This window comes from Coregonus clupeaformis, unplaced genomic scaffold (assembly GCF_020615455.1).
Source record: "Coregonus clupeaformis isolate EN_2021a unplaced genomic scaffold, ASM2061545v1 scaf0018, whole genome shotgun sequence".
In the NCBI taxonomy this organism is placed as follows: Eukaryota; Metazoa; Chordata; class Actinopteri; order Salmoniformes; family Salmonidae; genus Coregonus; species Coregonus clupeaformis.
The window spans coordinates 1,209,951-1,234,326 of record NW_025533473.1 but is presented as its reverse complement, the minus strand read 5'-3'; the positions used below and the strand labels follow the sequence as shown (position 1 = coordinate 1,234,326).

At 41.1% G+C, this 24,376-nt stretch overlaps 2 protein-coding genes across 4 annotated transcripts in view; one reads left to right on the top strand and one right to left on the bottom strand.

Moving 5' to 3' along the window:
• Positions 1 to 2,829: 2,829 nt before the first annotated feature.
• On the bottom strand, positions 2,830 to 13,281 carry LOC121572385 (protein dpy-30 homolog). Of its 2 annotated transcripts, none has more exons than XM_041884441.2 (5): positions 13,181 to 13,281; positions 12,598 to 12,638; positions 12,439 to 12,486; positions 3,239 to 3,381; positions 2,830 to 3,042 (listed from the first exon to the last, which is right to left on the bottom strand). In XM_041884441.2, exons 1-5 carry the CDS (start codon positions 13,188 to 13,190, stop codon positions 2,970 to 2,972), a joined length of 315 nt encoding a protein of 104 aa, XP_041740375.1. In that variant the 5' UTR covers positions 13,191 to 13,281; the 3' UTR covers positions 2,830 to 2,969. The 2 variants fall into 2 exon arrangements, with proteins under 2 accessions (XP_041740375.1, XP_041740376.2); XM_041884442.2 differs by lacking the exon at positions 13,181 to 13,281 and adding an exon at positions 12,826 to 12,918.
• A 167-nt stretch (positions 13,282 to 13,448) lies between these two features.
• The window catches only part of LOC123483070 (spastin-like), a 33,276-nt gene continuing 22,348 nt past the window's right edge, over positions 13,449 to 24,376 (top strand). For both annotated transcript variants that reach the window (XM_045212514.1, XM_045212513.1), the window contains exons 1-3: positions 13,449 to 13,816; positions 18,306 to 18,389; positions 18,742 to 18,825. In XM_045212514.1, coding sequence (XP_045068449.1) covers positions 13,459 to 13,816; positions 18,306 to 18,389; positions 18,742 to 18,825 — 526 coding nt within the window. In that variant the 5' untranslated portion in view covers positions 13,449 to 13,458. The remainder of the gene's footprint in view (positions 13,817 to 18,305; positions 18,390 to 18,741; positions 18,826 to 24,376) is intronic.

The following is a 24,376-nucleotide window of genomic DNA, read 5'->3' as shown; positions in this document are numbered from 1 at the left end:
AATGGAATAGACAACAGGTGGAAATTATAGGCAATTAGCAAGACACCCCCAATAAAGGAGTGGTTCTGCAGGTGGTGACCACAGACCACTTCTCAGTTCCTATGCTTCCTGGCTGATGTTTTGGTCACTTTTGAATGCTGGCTGTGCTTTCACTCTAGTGGTAGCATGAGACGGAGTCTACAACCCACACAAGTGGCTCAGGTAGTGCAGCTCATCCAGGATGGCACATCAATGCGAGCTGTGGCAAGAAGGTTTGCTGTGTCTGTCAGCGTAGTGTCCAGAGCATGGAGGCGCTACCAGAAGACAGGCCAGTACATCAGGAGACGTGGAGGAGGTCGTAGGAGGGCAACAACCCAGCAGCAGGACCGCTACCTCCGCCTTTGTGCAAGGAGGAGCACTGCCAGAGCCCTGCAAAATGACCTCCAGCAGGCCACAAATGTGCATGTGTCTGCTCAAACGGTCAGAAACAGACTCCATGAGGGTGGACGACGTCCACAGGTGGGGGTTGTGCTTACAGCCCAACACCGTGCAGGACGTTTGGCATTTGCCAGAGAACACCATGATTGGCAAATTCACCACTAGCGCCCTGTGCTCTTCACAGATGAAAGCAGGTTCACACTGAGCACGTGACAGAGTCTGGAGACGCCGTGGAGAACGTTCTGCTGCCTGCAACATCCTCCAGCATGACCGGTTTGGCGGTGGGTCAGTCATGTTGTGGGGTGGCATTTCTTTGGGGGGCCGCACAGCCCTCCATGTGCTCGCCAGAGGTAGCCTGACTGCCATTAGGTACCGAGATGAGATCCTCAGACCCCTTGTGAGACCATATGCTGGTGCGGTTGGCCCTGGGTTCCTCCTAATGCAAGACAATGCTAGACCTCATGTGGCTGGAGTGTCAGCAGTTCCTGCAAGAGGAAGGCATTGATGCTATGGACTGGCCCGCCCGTTCCCCAGACCTGAATCCAATTGAGCACATCTGGGACATCATGTCTCGCTCCATGCTTTAGTCCAGGTCTGGGAGGAGATCCCTCAGGAGACATTACATTACATTTTAGTCATTTAGCAGACGCTCTTATCCAGAGCGACTTACAGGAGCAATTAGGGTTAAGTGCCTTGCTCAAGGGCACATCGACAGATTTTTCACCTAGTCGGCTCGGGGATTAGAACCAGCGACCTTTCGGTTACTGGCACTACGCTCTTAACCACTAAGCTACCTGCCGCCACCTCATCAGGAGCATGCCCAGGCGTTGTAGGGAGGTCATACAGGCACGTGGAGGCCACACACACTACTGAGCCTCATTTTGACTTGTTTTAAGGACATTACATCAAAGTTGGATCAGCCTGTAATGTGGTTTTCCACTTTAATTTTGAGTGTGACTCCAAATCCAGACCTCCGTGGGTTGATAAATTTGATTTCCATTGATCATTTTTGTGTGATTTTGTTGTCAGCACATTCAACTATGTAAAGAAAAAAGTATTTAATAAGATTATTTCATTCATTCAGATCTAGGATGTGTTATTTTAGTGTTCCCTTTATTTTTTTGAGCAGTGTATATTTTAGTGCTTCACTTCGAGAGTAGTTTTTACTTGATCAATGAAATTAGGTATCAAGATTCCAACCCCGTTGCCCTTCTGTAAATAAGCTGAATGAAATGAATAGAATAAGACACAAGAATCAAGCATAGATTAAAATGAAAGTTTTGTTTGAGGCGTTCTGTTCGTCAACAATTGATTCAATCTTGTAGGACTCGTAGGAAATTATTTAACTTGACATTTTCTAATAGTTGGTTTGTATCCAAATGGAAGTCAAATCATACTCCCTCCATTTTGCTAATTGCTGCCGAGTTGCCATGTATGGTGAAGGAGGGCGCCAAAAGGTGTAGGGTGAAGTTGCCCATAGACGCTGATCTTGGGTCAGATTTGCATTTCCCCTCTAATGATTAAGTTTAGGATTGTGGCAGAGGCTGATGCTAGATCTGTACCTAGGGGAAACATTATCCAGGAGTGCTCAAAAACAGAAACATGAAGCATGCTGGTCCTAACTAGCCTGAAATCCAAACTGACATTCTGTTTATCAGTTTGTTTTGCAGTCTAGATTCTAACTGCTCACTGAAGACTAAAACTTGTTGGTGGTAGCTTGAAAAACTCAAATGCTGGTCTGCTGTTTGAATGGAGTGCTTTTATATGCACCGAGAGTGTGTAGTCTTTATATCGAAGATATATATTTTATAGAATGTAATGTAACATTTTATTTTATTTATCTTAATACACTTAAATGAAGTTCTCGATGGATTTTATTTTATTATTGTTGTCTACTGTTTTCATTGTGTTGTGCAATAAAGTGGTACTTCTGCTAAATTAATTCCAAGAGCACAAATCTCACAAGATGAAAGGGTGATTCCAAAATTATATTTAGAGTTATTTAGCACAAACTTTCCTGTTTGTTGTATTTCTTATGATTAATAGAATGGAGGTTGGGGCGTCTGCGATTTGACCCTTTTATCAAAGGGGTTCATCACCAGCTCTGTAGCTCAACTAGTGGTATAATAAAACAAGGCACTGGAATAATACATGCGTCATTTGGCAATATAAAACATGGACTGGACTGGTTCTCAACATTACATCACAAAACATAGAAAACAGGACATTGTTCATTAAAAAGCAATGTTTCCAGTTGTATGCGTTTTGGTAAATGGACTGAATTTGAATTTAAAATATTTTGACCTGAAGGGGACCATGATGCAAGGGAAGTTGAGGTGCAAACTAGTGTGTTTGTCTGTTTTGTAGATATTAATTTACCTCTGACATTTGCACTAAAAGAAGAGTACCATATTTCCCTGCAGCACCATCTTTATTCTGGTTTTAAAAAACGACATACAGTATCATTAGCAAACATAACCAATGACAGAAACAACAATTTTCTTGATTTTAAACATATGGCCTCAAAGTGCACATTTCCATCCGCCCGGGGCTTAATTTCGATCTTCAAACTGTGATTTGTTCTTGAGAAGGAAGGCTGCTAAGAATTCAATAGGATTTGCAGGTCTGAAAGAAGACAACATGGAGAAAGGCACATCTTTAAAGTCTGGTAGCTTGACAGTTACTTGAAACTCAAATGCTCTTCCCTTTTCATAGTACTGCCTGTTCTATACATTTTTGACAAATGCATTGCCAAACATGTCACTCAGAAATGTGAATGGGGAAAAAAATCTGAACCCCTGCACAGACATTTTCAACATACCTTTCCTTGGCCAGCACAGATAAGCCTTGAAGAAGAATGGGCACCACTGTCTGATCCAAATATGCCCTGGTGGGGAGCGACTGCAGATCCACCTTCTGTTTGGAGACCTTCTCTGTGTTGGCTTTCTCATTTTCAACTATTCTCTACACAATGAGGTGGTGAAAGAGGAAGCAGAGATACAGAAATGTCAACAGTTACCACTACTCAAGCCACTATCCATGTATGTTAGCATCTTAAAAGTGTACTGTAGTGTCTAAACAATGTATGACTTTGCTGATGTTTGCAAATGGTGTGTTAGAGGAAGTTGACTCAGCTTGAGGAAGCATCTGGAGAGCATTTCTATAGGGGCACCCTAAAACAGAGGAAGTCTGTTAGGTGGCGTCCTGGGATTGGTCTGTAGGGGAAACCACCCATATCATGTCACAGATTATAAATACTATGGTTGGGACAAAGGAGGGGGGTAACAACATATTAGAGATTGGGCCAGTTGTTCTCCAGATGTCTGCAGAAGTCTGTAAATTGGCGCTGAAATCTTCAAATGTAAATAAACTATTATAATCGAGGACAGTGTCAGCGGATTCCTTGTCATCACAGCATAATTAGCATCATTATTTAGGTACCACAGAATGGCGACGAGGACCTTTGGGACGTGTTGAGTCTCTCCAGCGTTCCATTCATGAGCTACGAAGTGACACCCGCTCAAGACGCCGGCACATAAGGTGAGATTTCTCACAATTTTGTGCGCTGGTCGGTTCGTTTGCTTATGTGGGTGTGTGCGCTGAGGAGATGTACCGTTTGAAAGACTTATGTGTGCACTTTGCTGTTATTTGCTGTGGGATAAGAGTCCGTTCTAAATTTGTTTGCGCTGGAAACAACGCAAACAGGGGGGAGTGTCTATAGGTATTGATAATACTGGACACAGGGATATTTTGCTTGAATAAAATTCAAAAAGAATACAATGAAGGAATAAGGCCAAGGAAAATGTATACAAATTAGGACGTCGTTGATCTATGGTAAGCCCTCAAACGAGGCGATCATTAGGATGGGCCGAAAATCCTGAAAACTCACTAGGTTAATTTTTGAGGTCAGTTCTGGGGACTGGTGTTTGTGGTAGATACATTCGGTTGCAAGTTACCTCTCGACTTATAGTTGACGAGGTATATGTTCGATGTAACCTCTCATTTGAATATCTGCAAACTCGAGGTAGCATAAATTTGGGAAGGAACAATGAGAAATAAGGAACGACGGTAGCATGCTTTAGAGGACCGTAGGAACGGATACAAGACTCTTGAATTGTGTGTGTGGAAGAGAGCCTGAGTGTGTGTGAAAAAATAATAAAAATAAAGACGTCTCTGTTGTGTTTAAACTGTGTGTCGACTCATGTTAGGATAAGATTTATGTTAGAGATATATACATATATATATTTTGGTTGAGAACAGGGTTTTTTGTTTTTTGTAAGGAAATATGTAAGTTAAGGTTAAAATCTTATGAGTCTCCGTTGGTGAGAACGTTAATAATTGTTAACTATATATGAGCCCCCTGGAAGGATGTTAAGGTTAAAATATTAGGAGTCTCTATAAAAAAGAGAACGTTTAATAACTGTTAGAAGATCATGAGCCTACAGGGAGGAGTTTAAAGAGTGTATAGAGATGTTTTGTAATGGATAAGAAAATAACTATAAATCTGCAGATTAGGATAAGTGAAGTTAAGAAACTTCAAAGTAGGATTTGTGTTCTGTTTTGTGTTGGTTTGTGAGTTCTGTGAAGTGTTACTGTTTGTCTGTGTTGGGGAAATAACGGAGGGACAGCTGGTCTGTCTACTTTCTGTTGTTTAGCTTGGAGAGAGCTGCTTGGGAGCTCTTCTCACTCTGAAATCGCACTGGTGAATGAACTGCGCATGTGTGGGATTTTATGAGTTTAGAGTTACGTAGAGCAAATATGCCACTCCCCTGCCTGCACTGAGCTGCTGTGACATGCAGACAGAGAAGAAGGGGGAGACTTACACACAAATAAAGTATTCTGTTTGTTAAATCGGTTGTTGCTTAACGATGAAACTATTTGATTGAGATCTATTGAATTGATAAATGAGAGATATGTTGACGGATTAAAAATAAATAAAATAAATGTTATTGAGCTATTTATAATATTCCTGAGTTAAGCTGTTTGCTTATTTCTTAGCGCGAATGTGAACAAAGGGTATTGCATGGTTGAAATAACCCAGTGAGTGCATAAAATACTAAATTCTTGTCTGTTCCTTTGTTCTTCTGTCATATGAGAGACGAGAAGGAGGAGACAGAGAGAGAGAGAGGAGGTGCTGACAAGTGCGTCACGCGACAGTGTGGGCTGCAACGGATCCAGTCTAATTAAGGCCAGTACTGTTCTGTTTACAAAACTTACCTTCCCATACAGGATATTTTGTGTGCCTAGCATATTTCATGTTGTGACAATTTGACAGAGACTTGGCAACAGACTGATCAATTGATGTAATTGAGAATTGCATATTGGAGTTTTTTGTGCATGAGTTGGTTTGATTAGAGTTGTGTTGGAAATCCAGCACTGACATTATTCTGTAAAATTAAGGTAAGTGGGTGCTTATTAAGCAATTGGTTTGTGAGTGCTGTAGTGTTGCTGGATTAGAGGTCTTTCTTTTTTGGATTGCTCTGAAGTTGACTACTTTCCTTTACTTTTCCTGATCGGATGTGGTAAGATTGCCACTAATTAATAATTTGGTAAAATAAATAAAAAATAAATACATATATTGATTGATTAATTAATTAATAAAAAAAATAAAAAAAGGGGGAGGGAACCATAAGCTACATAGTCTAAAATAATACAATAATTCACAAGAAGATTTTTTGAAGCAGGCTAAGAGATGGGAGAAATTTATTGTGGCAAATATGCCAGATGTGAGGCTTCCGGAATATTCATTTCATTGTACGCTCAAGTATTTCAAGAATGCTGCCCATTCGAACTCAGAGGAATGGTTGAGTCATCAACCAAAGAAAGTTCAACTCAGCTCATGTTGCATAATTTTAGGACCACAATGAGCAGCTATGAAGATAAACACAGACGATTATAGGCCACATGTGACCTAGTTGGTTTCTGAAGGCTATGAGCAGAAGCAAATAGGAGAAATTATGACAGAAGCAGAGAAAGCTGTTTTCGTACCGATGAAAGAGAATTTGGGGGATTTGGAGGAGTGAAGATCAGCGATTTCTCAAAATAATGATTTCGGCTCAAGGAGAGCCACAAGCTGTACGGATGACACATGAATCTATTTGCAGTGTGAAGATGGATTCAGACCCTATGAAAGAGGAGATGTTGCAACAAGTTCAAGAATGTTTGTTGTCTTTGGAGAAACCATGAGGGGTTGATAGTAGCGCCTCTAGACCTATTAGGTCTGATGATTTAGGAAGCTATGGGTTAGCTCATCTTGCAAGGGGGGAGGTTAGGAGAAAGATCACAAAGGAGTATGGTTTTTGGGCACCATATTTGCTTGAACAGGTTGACTATGTCATAGGCAGGTGCACAATCTGTCTAAAAAAATAATGTTTACAGGGGTGTGACTATTATTCTTGGTTACATTCCTACACCAAGAGGTGCATAGGATGTCAAACTAAGCTAAAATATGCTCAATCGTTTGCCAAGTTCTTGTGTAAAGAAGTCATAAGGGCGGCAGGTAGCTTAGTGGTTAAGAGCGTTGTGCCAGTAACCGAAAGGTCGCTGGTTCTAATCCCCGAGCCGACTAGGTGAAAAATCTGTCGATGTGCCCTTGAGCAAGGCACTTAACCCTAATTGCTCCTGTAAGTCGCTCTGGATAAGAGCGTCTGCTAAATGACCAATTATTATTATTATTTTTATAAGCAGGTGGGGATTATCCGATCGAATATCCTCAGATAATGGGAAGGAATTTGTGGATAAATCAGTGAAATTGATGTTGCAAAAATTGGGAATTAAGCAACGTCTTGGAGCAGTTTATCACCCACAAAGTCAAGGGATTTGTGAAAAAATGAACGGTGTCTTGAAAAATCGCATTGTCAATTTGTCAGCATACGGGTCTAAACTGGATAGCGCCGCTTCCTTTAGCATTAATGGTGTGTCGCTCAAGTGAGTTGCGTGATCTACGTATGACACCCCATGAACTGGTAACAGGAAGAAGGATGCCTACGCCTTGTTTGCGAACAAGCGGAAAGGGTCCAAGCTTGGCTCTTTTGGAAGATGAAATGAGAGCGTACGTTACATATATGGCCAATTTCCATAAAAAGTTGTCCACATATGTTTCTGACAGGCAAAGAAAAGAAGAGGTGCAGGAGGAGCTTGATGAGCAAAAAAGGAGTACAGTGCAACCTGGGGACAAGGTGTTCGTGAAGGTATTTAGAAGGAAGTGGTATAACGAACGTCGTGAAGGACCATTTGAAGTTGTTCTTAGTACTGGAACAGCTGTCCAGGTTAAAGGGTCTCCAACGTGGTATCATTTGTCACATTGTGTTAAAGCGCCTGGAGAAGAGGTGCCACGCGCAGAGAGACAGGATGTTGAAGGCTCAAGAGAGCAGGATGGAGATAGGGGAGAACAGGCAGAAGGTGAGATGCATGACAATATCCAGAGTGAAAACCCAGAAGGAGAGATTGTCCATGTTGTGGACAACGTTGATGATAATGTTTACACTTCTGATGATGCCAGAGATGACTCTGCAATGGATGGAAAGGAAAGGAGATTTGGGGACATTGATTTTCAATACGTCCCAGAAACAACAGGGAATATTTCAGTGGAATGTGAAGCAGCGGAGATCACCAAGGGCAACTCTGTTACAGGAGAAGCTGGTGATTCGGTTAGACAAAGTAGGCCCAGACCAGTTAGAAGAAAAGTCAGACCAAAACGTTACGAAAACTAGGGTTGAAGTAACTCTAGGACGGTCAGCTCAGCTCCCATGTAAGTGCACGAGAGAGAACAGTGGTGAAGGGAAATTTAGAGTTCAGTGGGAAGATAGATATGGCAGGAGTTTAGATCTGTTAGGAGCAGTTGCATTGAGAAAGTATGCGTTGCTGAATGATAAGAGAAGAATGAAGATTGAGGGTGATTGCAGTCTCTATGTGTACAATTCCCAGCAGGAGGATCAAGGTGATTATAAATGTATTTTTTATAATCAACAGTTTGAAAGTGAGGGATTGGAGTTGGGACTGAGAGTTAATGTAGTGACACTAGTGGTGATAGATGGAAATATAAGTAAAGAGTTCAAAGCTTTAGGGAAAATAGATGAATCAACAACAATGACATCAACACTTCAGCCTATTACAACAACAGTGAGAAGCAATTCAACTCTTTCAACATTGACAGTTATTAAAGCTATAAATGTATCACATTTGATTATAATGGAGCCAATCGCTCCAACACCAATTTTAGAGGAAAAGACTGTCATTAGGGTTAGGATGGGTGGTACAGCTCATCTTCCTTGTGAGAGGAGGAGGGTGGGTGGTGACATTCCTCCCACGTGGAGAGATAATTATGGAGAAGTAGAAGCTGTGCCCCCTAGTCAGAGGAAGTATATTTTGTACAACGATATGAAGTGGAAGAGGGTTATGAGTGATTGCTCACTTATTTTGCGTAATGTTACATGGAAAGATCAGGGAGAATATATGTGTACTTATTTGGTGCAAGCATTAAAATTTGTTCTGGTTAAGAATTATTGGTTAAAAGGCTATGTAACTCGTAAGGTGACGCTTAAGTCTGTTGAAGCTTCCACAGTCACCAAAGGAGTTAAGGAGCAATATATTACAGTAGCCACTCCAACAGTAAATAATACACAGAGGACATCTGTCACTTTCCCACTGGAAATAATCAAGAGTGTTAATACATCAACTAAAGCAACTATTTTAACAGTAACTTTGAAAGAGATTAATGTTACGACGGCAATAACAAATTTAGGGAATGTGAAACAGACACCAACAACAACTTTTCTGAAAATAAAGGATGTAGTAAGAGTGACTCAGGAGTTTATGATACGGATGGAGAGTGCTGTGAATGGTAGTAAGGATAGTGTTGAAATAGGAGAGCAGATGGTAGTAGAGAATGATGTAGATTCATCTGAAATAGTGCAGAATACTATCATGGAGGTACAGGATGAGTTCTTTGATTTTGATGGAAGACAAGAAGATATATCTGATCAATACCGCTCGTTAGGGAAGAGAGAAACTAAATGGAAGGCATATGGATTTGATTCTTCTGTTTTGCAAATTAAAGATGGATGGGCAGGTAGGAATCTATGGTTCCAGCAGTTAACTCATTCTGTAAGATCAGTGAGGAATCTTGAGGGTCCATGTCTGTTGAGAATTCCAGCACCAGGCACATGGGGTTCAATCTTAGAGACGGTGGCTCAACCTCTATCATGTCCGTGTCAATCTTATGCTTTATCATGGCTGTTGTATCAGCAACAATCATTAACAGATACAATAATGTCGTTGTCGAAGCATTTGTTTAGGCCTAGGTTTAAGTGTTCTTGGTTAAATGAATTACCCTATGTGAATTAGTTAGATCGGAAGGAAAATCAGTTAACAGCGATTCCTGAAGCATTGGAGGTGAAACCTGTGAGGGCTAAAAGCTGTTTTTGTTCAAATAAAACATATGATGGAAAGGGTATGTTTATGGGAATATCAGATTGTGATGATTATATGATGACTTTGGGTAAGCATGAACATAAGGTTAGTAATGAGAAATATAATGTAACTTTTTATGTTCCAGTTAGTAAGAAGAGCAGGACTTTGATGGTGAAAGATCAGCTTTTGCCTGGTAATGTGACTATTGGGAATTTTAGAGATATTTGGTGGGTTTGTGGTGATAAAGCATATATATTCTTACCCTATGGATGGACAGGATGTTGTTACATGTCGACGTTGAAGCTTCCATATTAGGTTTTTACCATTAAAAGAGGGGAAGCACCGGACACAGATAAATCGGATTCTAGATTTGGAAATAGGGTGAAAAGAGACATGGCGAAGTTTCATAGTCTGGAAGCCTACCATTGGAGGATAAGTCTAGGAGAGAAGTGGGGACTTGGACTTTTTCCATGGTATGGTGTAACATTTTTGGCAGATCACATTGATAATATTACCTATACCTTGCAGGGTTTTACAAATGAAACGATAAGAGGGTTTAACCTTCTGTCAAATACTCAAAGAAGTCACAGACTGACGCTGTTGAAACATGACATGGCTCTTGACTATATTTTTAGCAAAACAAGGTGGCTTATGTTTGGCTATGAATTTGACGGGGGATGATTGTTATACTTTGATCCCCGATAGTTCCGATAATATCACTAGTGTTATAGATGCATTGAAGAATATAAGGGATGCGTTTGGTAGATCTGAAGGAGCTGGATGGTCAGCGAAGGCTTGGTTGCAAGCTCAGTTAGGCCCAGTGGGAGCAGTGATAGTTCAGATTTTAGTAGCAGCTCTTATAGCGCTGTGTGTGATGTTTTGCTTTTGTACTTTGTTATTGACTTTTACGAAGGCTATGATATTGAGATGGGTTGGGGTTGTGATGCCTGGAGAAAACACTCAGATGCCGTTGTTAACTGTTACTGATCTAGATGGAGATGAACAAGTGGGACTGGATGGAGTATTGATGGATAGATATCCATTTTGAATATCCGATCATTTTCCACATGTTTTTACATATATTTTGCATATATTACATATATTTTACATATATTTTGTTATGAATCAAAGGGGGGAAATGGAATGTGATTCATTTTATATATAATTTTTATATTATTGTTTATATTGATGTTTTAATTTGCATGTGTTGTTTTGCAAAAGATACTGGTTGGTGTTTTCTTTTCTTCCAGAAGCATATGGGGGAATGTGTAGAGGGGATTCAAATACTCAAACATGGACAATATGAATGGACTGGAGGAAGTGGAACAAGGAAGGTGTGGAAATGTTCAGATTACATCATCGACGTTTCATTGAAAGTCGACACTGCTGAGGAGATGCAGTGTAGTGGACTACATTCCAGTGTCTGCAATGATATAGACATATTTGCATGTGTAATACATAATTTGTGTCATATTCTTTCTGTATTAATTTTTGAAGAATTATATTTGCTGTTGTTGGGTACATGTGGGGATCTCAGATGTTTTTGTTTATTTCGTGGATGCTTAGGGATATTGGGTCTAGGCAGGGACAGAGAGAATCCACAGGAGGGTCCGATGGGTCGACCAGCCTGAATGTGGACATTTTTTGATTGTATTTTGTTTTCTGAGGCTTTCATGTGTATTCAATTGTATCATAGTTAAAAATGCATTGATAAAGATTTATGAATTGATCTGGAGTACTTAGGTGGTCGCCTGGGGCAGAGGGGCCGTGAGAGAATTTTACTGTCTTGATTGATTGATGGATATTTGGAAAGAAAGCTGCCAGACAGGTTTTTCGCTCTCACACTCCATAAAGATTTGTTCATATTTCATAGAAATGTATTTACACTCCATAGAAAAATGTGTTTACTCTCCATACATTTTGGTTTATTGTTAAAGTTACTCAATAAGAAAAATTGTTACTTGTCATAATCCTATTCTTTTTGTTTTCGAGACTTAATTAGTCTCGAAGGGGGGAAATATGTAGTGTCTAAACAATTTATGACTTTGCTGATGTTTGCAAATGGTGTGTTAGAGGAAGTTGACTCAGCTTGAGGAAGCATCTGGAGAGCATTTCTATAGGGGCACCCTAAAACAGAGGAAGTCTGTTAGGTGGCGTCCTGGGATTGGTCTGTAGGGGAAACCACCCATATCATGTCACAGATTATAAATACTATGGTTGGGACAAAGGATTGGGCCAGTTGTTCTCCAGATGTCTGCAGAAGTCTGTAAATTGGCGCTGAAATCTTCAATGTAAATAAACTATTATAATCGAGGACAGTGTCAGCGGATTCCTTGTCATCACAGCATAATTAGCATCATTATTTAGGTACCACAGTACTCTGAATTGCAATCTCATGCTTTTGTACCAAAAAGCAGAGTTTCACACATTAGTGCCTGCTATGTTAGAGAACTGTGCATAAATTGCTTATTCAGTAGACAATCAAGGTTACCATAACTCTCACAATTCAGTGTGATAGTTTGAGTCTTTGAAAGGACCCCCTTTTCATGGACATGATTTTCTGAAAGGCACATTTTGCATCCAGAAAAATAATCGTATTGATTGTCATACCTGGATGTTTTCTGTCAGTCCAAATTCAGAATGTGGGTTTTCAGCAATCTAAAAAGGAGCAGGAATATGTATTTATTTAAATTAGTGTAACTATCAAACACGACATTTAAAATCAAGAGAACCACTTAAAATCCCTAACTACATTTGTATTAGACTTACTGGAGTGTGCCCCTCCATAGATTGGTCTGCGTCCGTGTGATCTGAGAGAAACATACATTAATGTCAGCTACCTACATTCTAGGCAACATGAAGAGGATAGTCAGTCAGTTAACGTAAATGTCTTCAGAATCATTCGGAGACAGATCAGCAGCAATATCAAAACGTCAACAACCGCAAGGACGGTGGTTCTGCCATCGTTTATCTATAACGTAAAATACACACACTTACTCCAGATTAAGTTCAGGTAGCTAACTACATAGTATGACCATCCATTCTTCAAGTCCATCCATTCTTCAAGTCAAATAAGGTACCCTACATGTAGGCTAGCTACAGTAATGTCGAATGAATATATGAATTCAAGTGGCGGGTTAACGAACGTTACTTTAGCTACTTGACTAGCTAACGTTATCATGTTAGCAACGACCTTCCACTGTTAACCACGGACTGTTACCGAGATAACAGACTGGATTAAACTAATTGTTGGGATATAAGAAAATATTTCAAGCTAAATGTACCACTAAAATTGACAACAACTATACTAGAACGTACAAAAGTGCCAATAAACGAACCACATTTCACTTACCATCCGCCATGTTTGTTGTTAGTATTTACGCAATGTGCGTGGTCTCTACGTAAAATCTTGGTTGCAGTTACGTACTGTCTCTGATAGGACAAGAGTGCGAGTGCCCCTCCTCTCTTACCCTTTTGTTAATTTGGTAATCGCCCCGTCCAATTTGATCAACATTTGGACCACCATGTCGGAGAATATGTGGCAATTGTAGACGCTGCAAAAGTTGAGAGGCAACCCAAGCAAAAGGCAAGACCGTTATGTTATGGATACGATAGCGAGTCGTCGGGTGAATGAGTTCTCCAGGAGGAAGAGGCAGCAGAAAGAAGCGAGGCCCTGCAGGGTCCCCGCCCGACGGAGGGGACACCTGCGACCAGGTTACACGATATAAACGAAATTTGTACTACTTCTCCTACCCACTGCTGGCGTTGTTTGCAGTGCTCCGTGTCCTCGTCTTGCATTTTGGCGTACTCTTCGCCTGGCTGTGCGAGCGGCTGTCTCGTGCTATGGCTGCGAGACACAAACAACGGGCAGCAGACGAGCATGGGATCAAGGTGTGCGAGCAGGACAGCGGCGAGCAGATCCAAAACCACCACAAACAAGCATTCGAGTACATCTCAGTGGCTCTGAGAATTGACGAGGATGACAAAGGTATGCTATTTGCAGCAGCACCACTGACTGTTGGCTAGCTGGGCTTAGCTTTAGTCACTTTACCTCTACCCACATGTACATATTACCTTGACTAACCTGTGCCCCCGCACATTGACTCTGTACCGGTACCTCTTGTATATAGCCTCGCTACTGTTATTTTACTGCTGCTCTTTAATTATTTATACTTTTTCTTATATATATATATATTTTTTTTTTTTACTTAACACTTTTTTTTTTCTTAACTGCATTGTTGGTTAAGGGCTTGTAAGCATTTCACGGTAAGGTCTACCTAGACCTGTTGTATTCGGTGCATGTGACAAATACAATTTGATTTGATTTAACAGCAGTTGTCAAGCTATCAACTGTTATACACCCATGTGTGGATAATGCAAACAAAGATACTACTGTCAATACAGATTGAAACAAAACTTGTTCAATTTAACTAGGCCTATTGCTTCAAACACAGGCTCTGTACCCAAACAGCAAAGCAATGGAGCATGTCAAAATATTATGACGTTCTAAATGCAAACCAGGAAGTAAAGAAAGAGAGAGGTCTGTTTTCTTACTAGTTCAAGTTGTGATTTTCTGCATGATGAAAGGTGTGGTTGTCAAAATTGTCAGACTTCAGCCACCCTAGTCATAGACTGTTCTCTCTGCTACCACACGGCAAGCGGTACCGGAGTGCCAAGTCTAGGTCCAAAAGACTTCTCAACAGCTTCTACCCCCAAGCCATAAGACTCCTGAATAGCTAATCATGGCTACCCAGACTATTTGCACTGCCCCCCCACCCCATCTTTTTACGCTGATGCTACTCTGTTAATTATTTATGCATAGTCACTTTAACTCTACCCACATTGTGACGACCCTCCCACTCTGTCTGCCGTATTCTCTCTTTGTTCTTGTTTCCTTGTTAGGATGCCGGTGGGCGGAGTTGGGAGGGTCGTCAGCTACATGGGAAACACCTGGGCCGGGTGTGTCCCAGGATAAATGGACCTCTTCCACATTCATTAGAGAGACTCTCTCCAGGCAGTTACTTTGATTTTGGTTGGGATATTTTTGTGGCCTTTTTTGGGTTGTTTGCTTTGGCACTTATCAACACTTTTCTATATTACATTTATGCAAGCAAACACTCACTTACACTACTGATTACTGATTACACACCCCATTGTTATTTCAGTTAGTTACTTTAATTAATAAATATATACTTTGAGTACTCCTTGTCTCCACGTGTCTCCCTTTTGTTACGAACTTGAGCCGGTTCGTGACAACATGTACATATTACTTCAACTAGCCGGTGCCCCCCTGTATATATAGCCTCCCAACTGTTATTTTATTTTACTTCTGCTCTTTTTTTCTCAACACTTTTTTGTTGTTTTATTCTACTTTTTTATTAAAAATAAATGCACTGTTGGTTAAGGGCTGTAGTAAGCATTTCACTGTAATGTCTGCACCTGTTGTATTCGGCGCATGTGGCCAATAACATTTGTTTGATTTGGTGCTGAAGTGTTGATCCCATGACATGTTGTGTATTTATGGGGATTTCCATAGAAACCACCACATAGTTTTTATAAAGTCATCATGCAGACAAAGAGAGAAAAGTTGTTCTGTCAATGACATTCAGTCTGCAATCACATACCGATATTAGCTTATTGGACTACAGATACATATCTGTCCATTATACCGCCACACTATTACTACAATAGCTTACTGTTGAGCTGGTTGACAGAGTTATGCAGACTGTTCAATATGGCTAGGATAATGTGCCTGCCTACTCAAGCTAGGTCTCAGACTGGCTGAATGCAGTCAGGCATATGGTAGGCCCAGGGGCGAAAGGGGCCAATAAGTTAGCGGCTAAGTGCGGGGGACAGCCACCAGTAGACCCAGCCCACTATTTTTTTTTTGTTATCATGATGATCTAGTCTAACTAGCCTGCATAAATTAAGGTGCCAATGAATATTTTACAGTTTGTTAAAAAAGGAAAATAAGAAAGATGGGCAATAATGGATATGCAAAAACCAGCAAATAAGTATGGTTGGTCCTCCTTCGTGCCACCGTGTTTTGGAAACCAGGACGGTTCACATTCCCAATATACTGTTCACACACACACACACACTGTAGCCTATACAATACAACAGCAGAGCTACTGCCTATCTGCATGTGCCTTGCTCCAATCTGTGTGATCCCAGGGGATCAATAGACATGTGCTGGGATGATGTGAGCCGACATTAATTGGTATCGTCAGCAGGGTGGAAAATGCCATCCGATTCCCTCTCCTCTCAGAGTTGGCCGTGTCATCATGCATGGGTGAACAGAATGAATCAAGTTCCTTACTGACTATTTACAATGTTCCAATGTACTGTAACTGGGGTGTAATCATTAGTCCAAACAGTTGGAAAAAGGAAGGTTTTGCAACTAAAACAAGAGTTTCTATTGGACAAATTCAGGTAGGTCCCTCCCCGTTCCGTTTGTTTGCGTTTAAGAAACTCTTCCCCTCAATACACAGGGGCCGGATGGCAGAGAGTAGGAAAACAGGCTACAGTCAGTGGGGCCTCTTGCTATGTTTTGAAAGGCCTAGGCTATTCTTTCGTCAAGTTGGTGAGTTTGGTTAGTTAGACCCACGTTTTCAATGCACACACCCAAAATGTATTGATTATGTTTCTCCCAGACTCCTAGGTCTGTCATAAGCTAACCTCGTCCCCTATTGAGCACAGCAGTGTATTGAGTCAGGCTATAGATAAGCCAAACCCTTACTGTGCTGAAGGCAGAATTTTAAGACATCTGATCATCTGCTTTAGCATAGTAGTTGGAGTCCAGCCTAATCTTCCAGCCCTGGAAACCCCCTACATCTGCATCCTCGTCTTCTCTGCCAATGTTCGATTGACCTTCTGAACTGTCTGGAGCGACGTGCCAAGGGGCTTACTGTACTCTACCGCTATACTGTACATCCTCAGGTTTAGCCTAGTGCACACAGTCACACCAGTCCCAAACCATTGCATACATTCAGGGGTTGACTGTATATTGTATATTTCTACCACTCAGTGTTTTTTTCGAGTAGGCTTATACTGCAGTGTTGGAAGCCTCTTGTGCTCTTTTCCAACTAGACCACTCCTGTATCAGACATCCAGTTTCCCTGTGTAGCACCATTGTGATGGCATGGGGAGAGAAAATGGTTTTGGGATCACGGAACAAAGGGCCCGATTCAACCGAGGGCCTTGGACTCTTTTGTGAGGCTTTTGTACGCTTAGCTCTCCCTCTGCCATCACTTTGAACACGAGTCCCCCAGTATGCCGCACTGTTGGCCCACATCTTTTGAAACAAACGAAATTTAGGTTTGTTGAAATCTAGGTTTGTTGGTTTGTCTCACTTAAAGATGGGGCATTCCCAGTCCCTGTCTTGGTCTATCTAAATGTCCTACTTTGTTTTTACCATGGTTGGACATTAGCTTATATATGGAATTAGATCTGGAATCTTTTCATATCTTATCATGAGTCATGACCTTTTCAATGAAGGCTAAGCTTATATCACATCCATCTATTTATTAGCAATAAAAGGCTCTGGCCTATATCATGCCCCTAAGTAACCTAAATCTGTAGAGATGAGTGGTGATTTGAAGTGAAAGTCGAAAATCCATCTTAATTATTTATTTATATATTGACATGGGGAGGGCCAGAGTGGCAGCTATCATTGTCCTTAAATGGCTAGAGAGGATACAATGACAGTTCGCATATTGCTAAGATCCCAATAGAAGCAATACATAGGCCACAGCAGAGTCTTGTTCATCAGGGCATACAACTTAATAAAAAACCAAAACATTTTGCAATGGAAAAACTAAAATCAGCGATTCTTATTCGACAATTCCTCCCTGTTTCAGCCTGTTTTCTCATTTTAGTGCCTAATGAACACAACTCAGCTGAACCCAGTTGAATTTTAGGGCCTGTCTGACTGCCTTGGGGATTAGGGAGCCCCGGTCTCAAAAATACTCAGAATCACTCATGAGGAGTGGATATCCTGTATATTCTCACAGCTATGAAAATCAGTCCCATGACTTGACACTGCTCCAGGCCAGGGGGGTTTAAGAGACTGGGTCAGTCATGTGAAATGATTCATTATAGTTCACTTCATTATGGTTTACACACTGATTGATCCATGAGTCTCTGTCGCTTTGTTTGAGGTCATGACTGTCTGTTATGCCATGCAAATGTCTGTTTTTACTACACTTCCCATGCCTCTTGAGATGCTATACCTTTAGGCAACACATAAAGCATGTAAAATATGTAGCCTAAAACATGAAGGCCTAATGCATGGCAAATATGTATTGTAGACTAAAGGATGCTTAGCCTACTGCAAAAGTACTAAATAGCCTATCTCATGCTTTTACATTGGCTTTTGTTGGATCTTATTTGACTGTGAGCAATTTCTTTGTATGTACTCTAACCTCCAAATGCTATTTTTCTGGGCCTGTCTGACCTTGTGGTTTGTGTGTTACTAGTGCACAAGGAGCAGGCAGTCCAGTGGTACAAACGCGGAATCGCAGAGCTCGAGAGGGGCATCGCGATCGAGGTAGCTGAAAGCGGTGAGTGACTGTGCATACTTTGCTGTATTTTGTATTTCCTAGGACCTATAGTGCAGATTTCTTCAACAACTCTGCTCCTGGAGAGCTAGTGATGTAAAGGGTTTTGTTTCAGGCTAGCACTAACACACATTGTTCAGCTAATCGTGGTCCTGATTGAAAACCATGCTCAGCTGATTATTTGAAACAGCTAGTGTGTGGCTGCTGGGCTGGAACAAAAACCTGCATACCCAGTAGCTCTAGGACCGGAGTTGGAGACCTCTGCTATAGCAACAAAAAAAAACAGAAGTGGAAAACAAGGATGAAAACTGCTATTTTACTTATTGATTTGTTTTTAATCTCTCTTCTCTTCCAGGCGAGAAATGTGAACGTGATAAACGTCTACAGGCCAAGATGATCACCAATCTGATCATGGCAAAGGATCGCCTGGAGCTTTTAGGTGAGAATCATTAGGACAATTTTCGAATGTCTTGCCTCCGTGTCCGCATTGATACCGCATGGCACCTTCTGACCGGCTACATGCATGTTGAATGCGTGGCAGGACATTGTTTGATTGTGTGACATAATGTTTGATTGTGTGAAATTTGTTGCTTTTCATGCTAGCTTAGATACAGTACATCTGTTAGCTTTGTATGGAGTGATTTCAGTGCCAACAGAAATTGTATTTGAAATCCATAATTTTGAATTTGTAATGCACAAATTTAATCATTGAATTCATAAATTGAACTTGTATTTCAGGATTTGAAACTGAATTGAATGAATATTGCATTCAGTTTTAAAATTCAATTTCAATTTGATTTAATATTAAAATTCAATATTTTAATCAATTTTTAATTGTCACATGGTTCGTATACAGGTGTAGACTAACAGTGAAATGCTTACTTACGGGCCCTTTCCAGCAATGCAGAATACAATAAAAAAATGTTAGAATGATAGCTCAATTGGTAGAGCACGGCGCTTGTAACGCCAGGGTAGTGGGTTCGATCCCCGGGACCACCCATACGTTAAAATGTATGCACACATGACTGTAAGTCGCTTTGGATAAAAGCGTCTGCTAAATGGCATATTATTATATTATAATTTATTTTGTAAACGAGGAATAAATACACAATGAGCAATGATAGCTTGGTATATACGTGGGGTACCAGTACGAGTCGATGTACAGGGTTACGAGGAAATTGAGGTAGATACTGTATTTACATATAGGTTTGGGTAAAGTGACTAGGCAACAGGATAGACAATAGACAGTAGCAGCAGCGTATGTGATGAGTGTGGAAGTGTGTGTGTGTGGGGCGAATGTGTGTACGTGTTATGTGTGAGGTGAGTGTGTGTGTGTTGGAGTGTCAGTGTAAGTACTGTATGTGTGAGTGTGTGGGTAGAGTCCAGTGTGTATGTATAGAGTCAAAGTTAGTGCAAAAAGGGTCAATGCAGATAGTCTGGGTAGCTATTTGGTTAACTATTTAGCAGTCTTATGGCTTGGGGGTAGAAGCTGCAGGAGGCTTTTGGTCCCAGACTTAGCGCTCCGGTACCGTTTGACGTGTGGTAGCAGAGAGAACCGTCTATGACTTGGGTGGCTGGAGTCTTTGACAATTTTTAGGGCCTTCCTTTGACACCGCCTGGTATAGAGGTCCTGGATGGCAGAGAGTTTGACCCCAGTGATGTACTGGGCCGTACGCACTACCCTCTGTAGCGCCTTGCCGTCGGATGCCGATGCAGCCAATCAAGATGCCCTCAATTTGAGGATCTGAGGGCCCATGCCAAATCTTTTCAGCCTCCTGAGGGGGAAGAGGTTGTCGTGCCCTCTTCACGACTGTGTTGGTGTGTTTGGACCATGATAGGTCCTTAGCGATGTGGACACCGGGAAACTTGAAGCTCACGACCCGCTCCGCTACAGCCCCGTTGATGTGAATGGGGGCGTGTTTGGCCCTCTGTTTCCTGTAGTCCACTATCAGCTTCTTTGTTTTGCCCACATTGAGGCAGAGGTTGTTGTCCTAGCACCACACTGCCAGGTCTCTGACTTCCTCCCTATAAACTGTCTCGTTGTTGGTGATCAGTCCCACCACCGTTGTCTGTGGATTAATCATCGGAGTAGTGCGCTCCAAAATTATTTGGACAGTGATATTTATATATATATTTTGGGCTCTGTACTCCAGCACGTTGGATTTGAAATGATACAGTGACGGAGGTTAAAGTGCAGACTGTCAGCTTTAATTTGAGGGTACAGTGAGGGAAAAAAGTATTTGATCCCCTCCTGATTTTGTACGTTTGCCCACTGACAAAGAAATTATCAGTCTATAATTTTAATGGTAGGTTTATTTGAACAGTGAGACAGAATAACAACAAAAAAATCCAGAAAAACGCATGTCAAAAATATTATGAATTGATTTGCATTTTAATGAGGGAAATAAGTATTTGACCCCTCTGCAAAACATGACTTAGTACTTGGTGGCAAAACCCTTGTTGGCAATCACAGAGGTCAGACGTTTCTTGTAGTTGGCCACCTGGTTTGCACACATCTCAGGAGGGATTTTGTCCCACTCCTCTTTGCAGATCTTCTCCAAGTCATTAAGGTTTCGAGGCTGACGTTTGGCAACTCGAACCTTCAGCTCCCTCCACAGATTTTCTATGGGATTAAGGTCTGGAGAGTGGCTAGGCCACTCCAGGACCTTAATGTGCTTCTTCTTGAGCCACTCCTTTGTTGCCTTGGCCGTGAGTTTTGGGTCATTGTCATGCTGGAATACCCATCCACGACCCATTTTCAATGCCCTGGCTGAGGGAAGGAGGTTCTCACCCAAGATTTGACGGTACATGGCCCCGTCCATCGTCCCTTTGATGCAGTGAAGTTGTCCTGTCCCCTTAGCAGAAAAACACCCCCAAGGCATAATGTTTCCACCTCCATGTTTGACGGTGGGGATGGTGTTCTTGGGGTCATAGGCAGCATTCCTCCTCCTCCAAACACAGCGAGTTGAGTTGATGCCAAAGAGCTCGATTTTGGTCTCATCTGACCACAACACTTTCACCCAGTTCTCCTCTGAATCATTCAGATGTTCATTGACAAACTTCAGACGGGCATGTATATGTGCTTTCTTGAGCAGGGGGACCTTGCGGGCGCTGCAGGATTTTAGTCCTTCACGGCGTAGTGTGTTACCAATTGTTTTCTTGGTGACTATGGTCCCAGTTGCCTTGAGATCATTGACAAGATCCTACCGTGTAGTTCTGGGCTGATTCCTCACCGTTCTCATGATCATTGCAACTCCACAAGGTGAGATCTTGCATGGAGCCCCAGGCCGAGGGAGATTGACAGTGTTTCTTCCATTTGCGAATAATCGCACCAACTGTTGTCACCTTCTCACCAAGCTGCTTGGCGATGGTCTTGTAGCCCATTCCAGCCTTGTGTAGGTCTACAATCTTGTCCCTGACATCCTTGGAGAGCTCTTTGGTCTTGGCCATGGTGGAGAGTTTGGAATCTGATTGATTGATTGCTTCTGTGGACAGGTGTCTTTTATACAGGCAACGAGCTGAGATTAGGAGCACTCTCCTAATCTCAGCTCGTTACCTGTATAAAAGACACCTGGGAGCCAGAAAAATCTTTCTGATTGAGAGGGGGTCAAATACTTATTTCCCTCATTAAAATGCAAATCAATTTATAACATTTTTGACATGCGTTTTTCTCGATTATTTTGTTGTTATTCTATCTCTCACTGTTCAAAGAAACCTACCATTAAAATTATAGACTGATCATTTCTTTGTCAGTGGGCAAATGTACAAAATCAGCAGGGGATCAAATACTTTTTTCCCTCACTGTATTATCATCCATATTGGGTGAACCGTTTAGAAATGATAGCACTTTTTCTACATAGTCGCCCTATTTAAGGGGACCAAATGTATTGGGACAAATTAACATATGTGTATTAAAGGAGTACAACATTTTGTATTTGGTCTCATATTCATAGCACACAATGACTACAGCAAGCTTGTGACTCTACAAACTTGTTGAATGCATTTGCTGTTTGTTTTGGTTGTGTTTCAGATTATTTTGTGCCAAATAGAAATTAATGGTAAATAATGTATTGTCATTTTGGAGTCACTTTTATTGTAAATAAGAATAGAATATGTTTCTAAACACTTCTACATTAAATGTGGATGCTACCATGATTACGGATCATCCTGAATGAATCGTGAATATTGATGAGTGAGAAAGATGGAGGCACAAATATCATACCCCTAAGACATGCTAACTTGTCACCATTACAATAACAGGTGAGGTTAGCAGTTTTGAGGGGGTACAATATTTATGCCTCTAACTTTCTTGGTAACACCAAATGGTTAAAACGCTAGAGCCAAATTCATAGGAAGAAAATAAATTAAACATGCCACACTGGCTTTAGAAACAACCAGACGTTTCTATTTTCCACAGAGAGCGTTTGATTCTATCTGTTCTCCTCTACCATTCCTGGCTGGCAAAGTACCATGATGTTGTCTCTGGTTTTGAATTTTAATTTAGAGGGCTGAATAAAAAAAAAGGAATCTGAATGCATCTGAGAAGTTGAATATCTGAAACTTTGATAAACTTGAAATGATAGTTTGTAAACTTGATATACAAGATAATGAATGCAATATTTACCACATTGAAACTGAATGTATAAATATTGAATTTGAACATTCAATTGAATTTTAAAATAATTAATTACATTAGGGGCGGCAGGTAGCTTAGTGGGTAGGAGCGTTGTGCCAGTAACCGAAAGGTCTAATGACTAAAATGTACATTTGTGATGTACAAATTGACAAATTCAAAATGATTTAACTGAAATTAAATGTCCAAATACAAATTAAAAATGATGGAATTCAAATACAGTTGCTGTTGGCACAGAAATCATTCCATAGCTTTGTATCTCTTGGAGAAAAAAAAACATGTAGGGCCTGTATACACTGAGTGTACAAAACATTTCCATGACATAGACTGACCAGGTGAATCTGGTGAAAGCTATGATCCCTTATTGATGTCATCTGTTAAATCCACTTCAGTCAGTGTAGATGGAAGGAGGAGACAGGTTAAATAAGGATTTTTCAGAGAGACATGGATTGTGTATGTGTGCCATTCAGAGGGTGAATGGGCAAGACAAAATATTTAAGTGCCTTTGAACGGGGTATGGTAGTAGGTGCCATGCGCACAGGTTTGAGTGTGTCAAGAACTGCAACGCTGCTGGGTTTTTCACGCTCAACAGTTTCCCGTGTGTATCAAGAATGGTCCACCACCCAAGGGACATCCAGCCAACTTGACACAATTGTGGGAAGCATTGGAGTCAACATGGGCTAGCATCCATGTGGAATGCTTTTGACACCTTGTAGTCCATGCCCTGATGAATTGTGGCTGTTCTGAGGGCAAAAGGGTGTGCAACTCATAGTATATTTCCGCATACATACTTTTTGTATTGACATTACTTGACTTCCAAACTACAATGTACTTTATGCAATAAAGTGATTAGGCCATAAATACTCCAGTGCCCCCCAAAAAAAAATATTAATATAAAATGTCATCCTTTAAATGACAGAATTAGTAAGTTATGGTATAAATCCACTCAGTGGTCCCCCAAAGCTGTTTCAGAAGCTTCTCATCATTCCACAGCTGGCTGCAACATTATCCTGAGTCATGTTCATTAGGCACCAAACCTAAGATAACAAACCTAGACTTGTCCAATAAGAAACGCTCATTTTCCTTTTGCGTTGCAGAATGTTTTAAATCATTTCCCTAATGAACACAACCCTACTCTTTGTGTTTGATTCATCCTGGTTAGAAATGGCTGCTATGTTTGGCTTTGCTGCCTAAGAAACTGAAATGTTGACAATCCTCTCTGTCCTACCCTATATGCCTCATTCTTGGATGTGGCATGACAACTTAACTTAGGATCCATCCCAAAACATTGCTGTTCATCCCCCATTCAAAGAATCCTGGCGTAGGCACCCCTTATTTTATTTGTTTATTTTAAGCA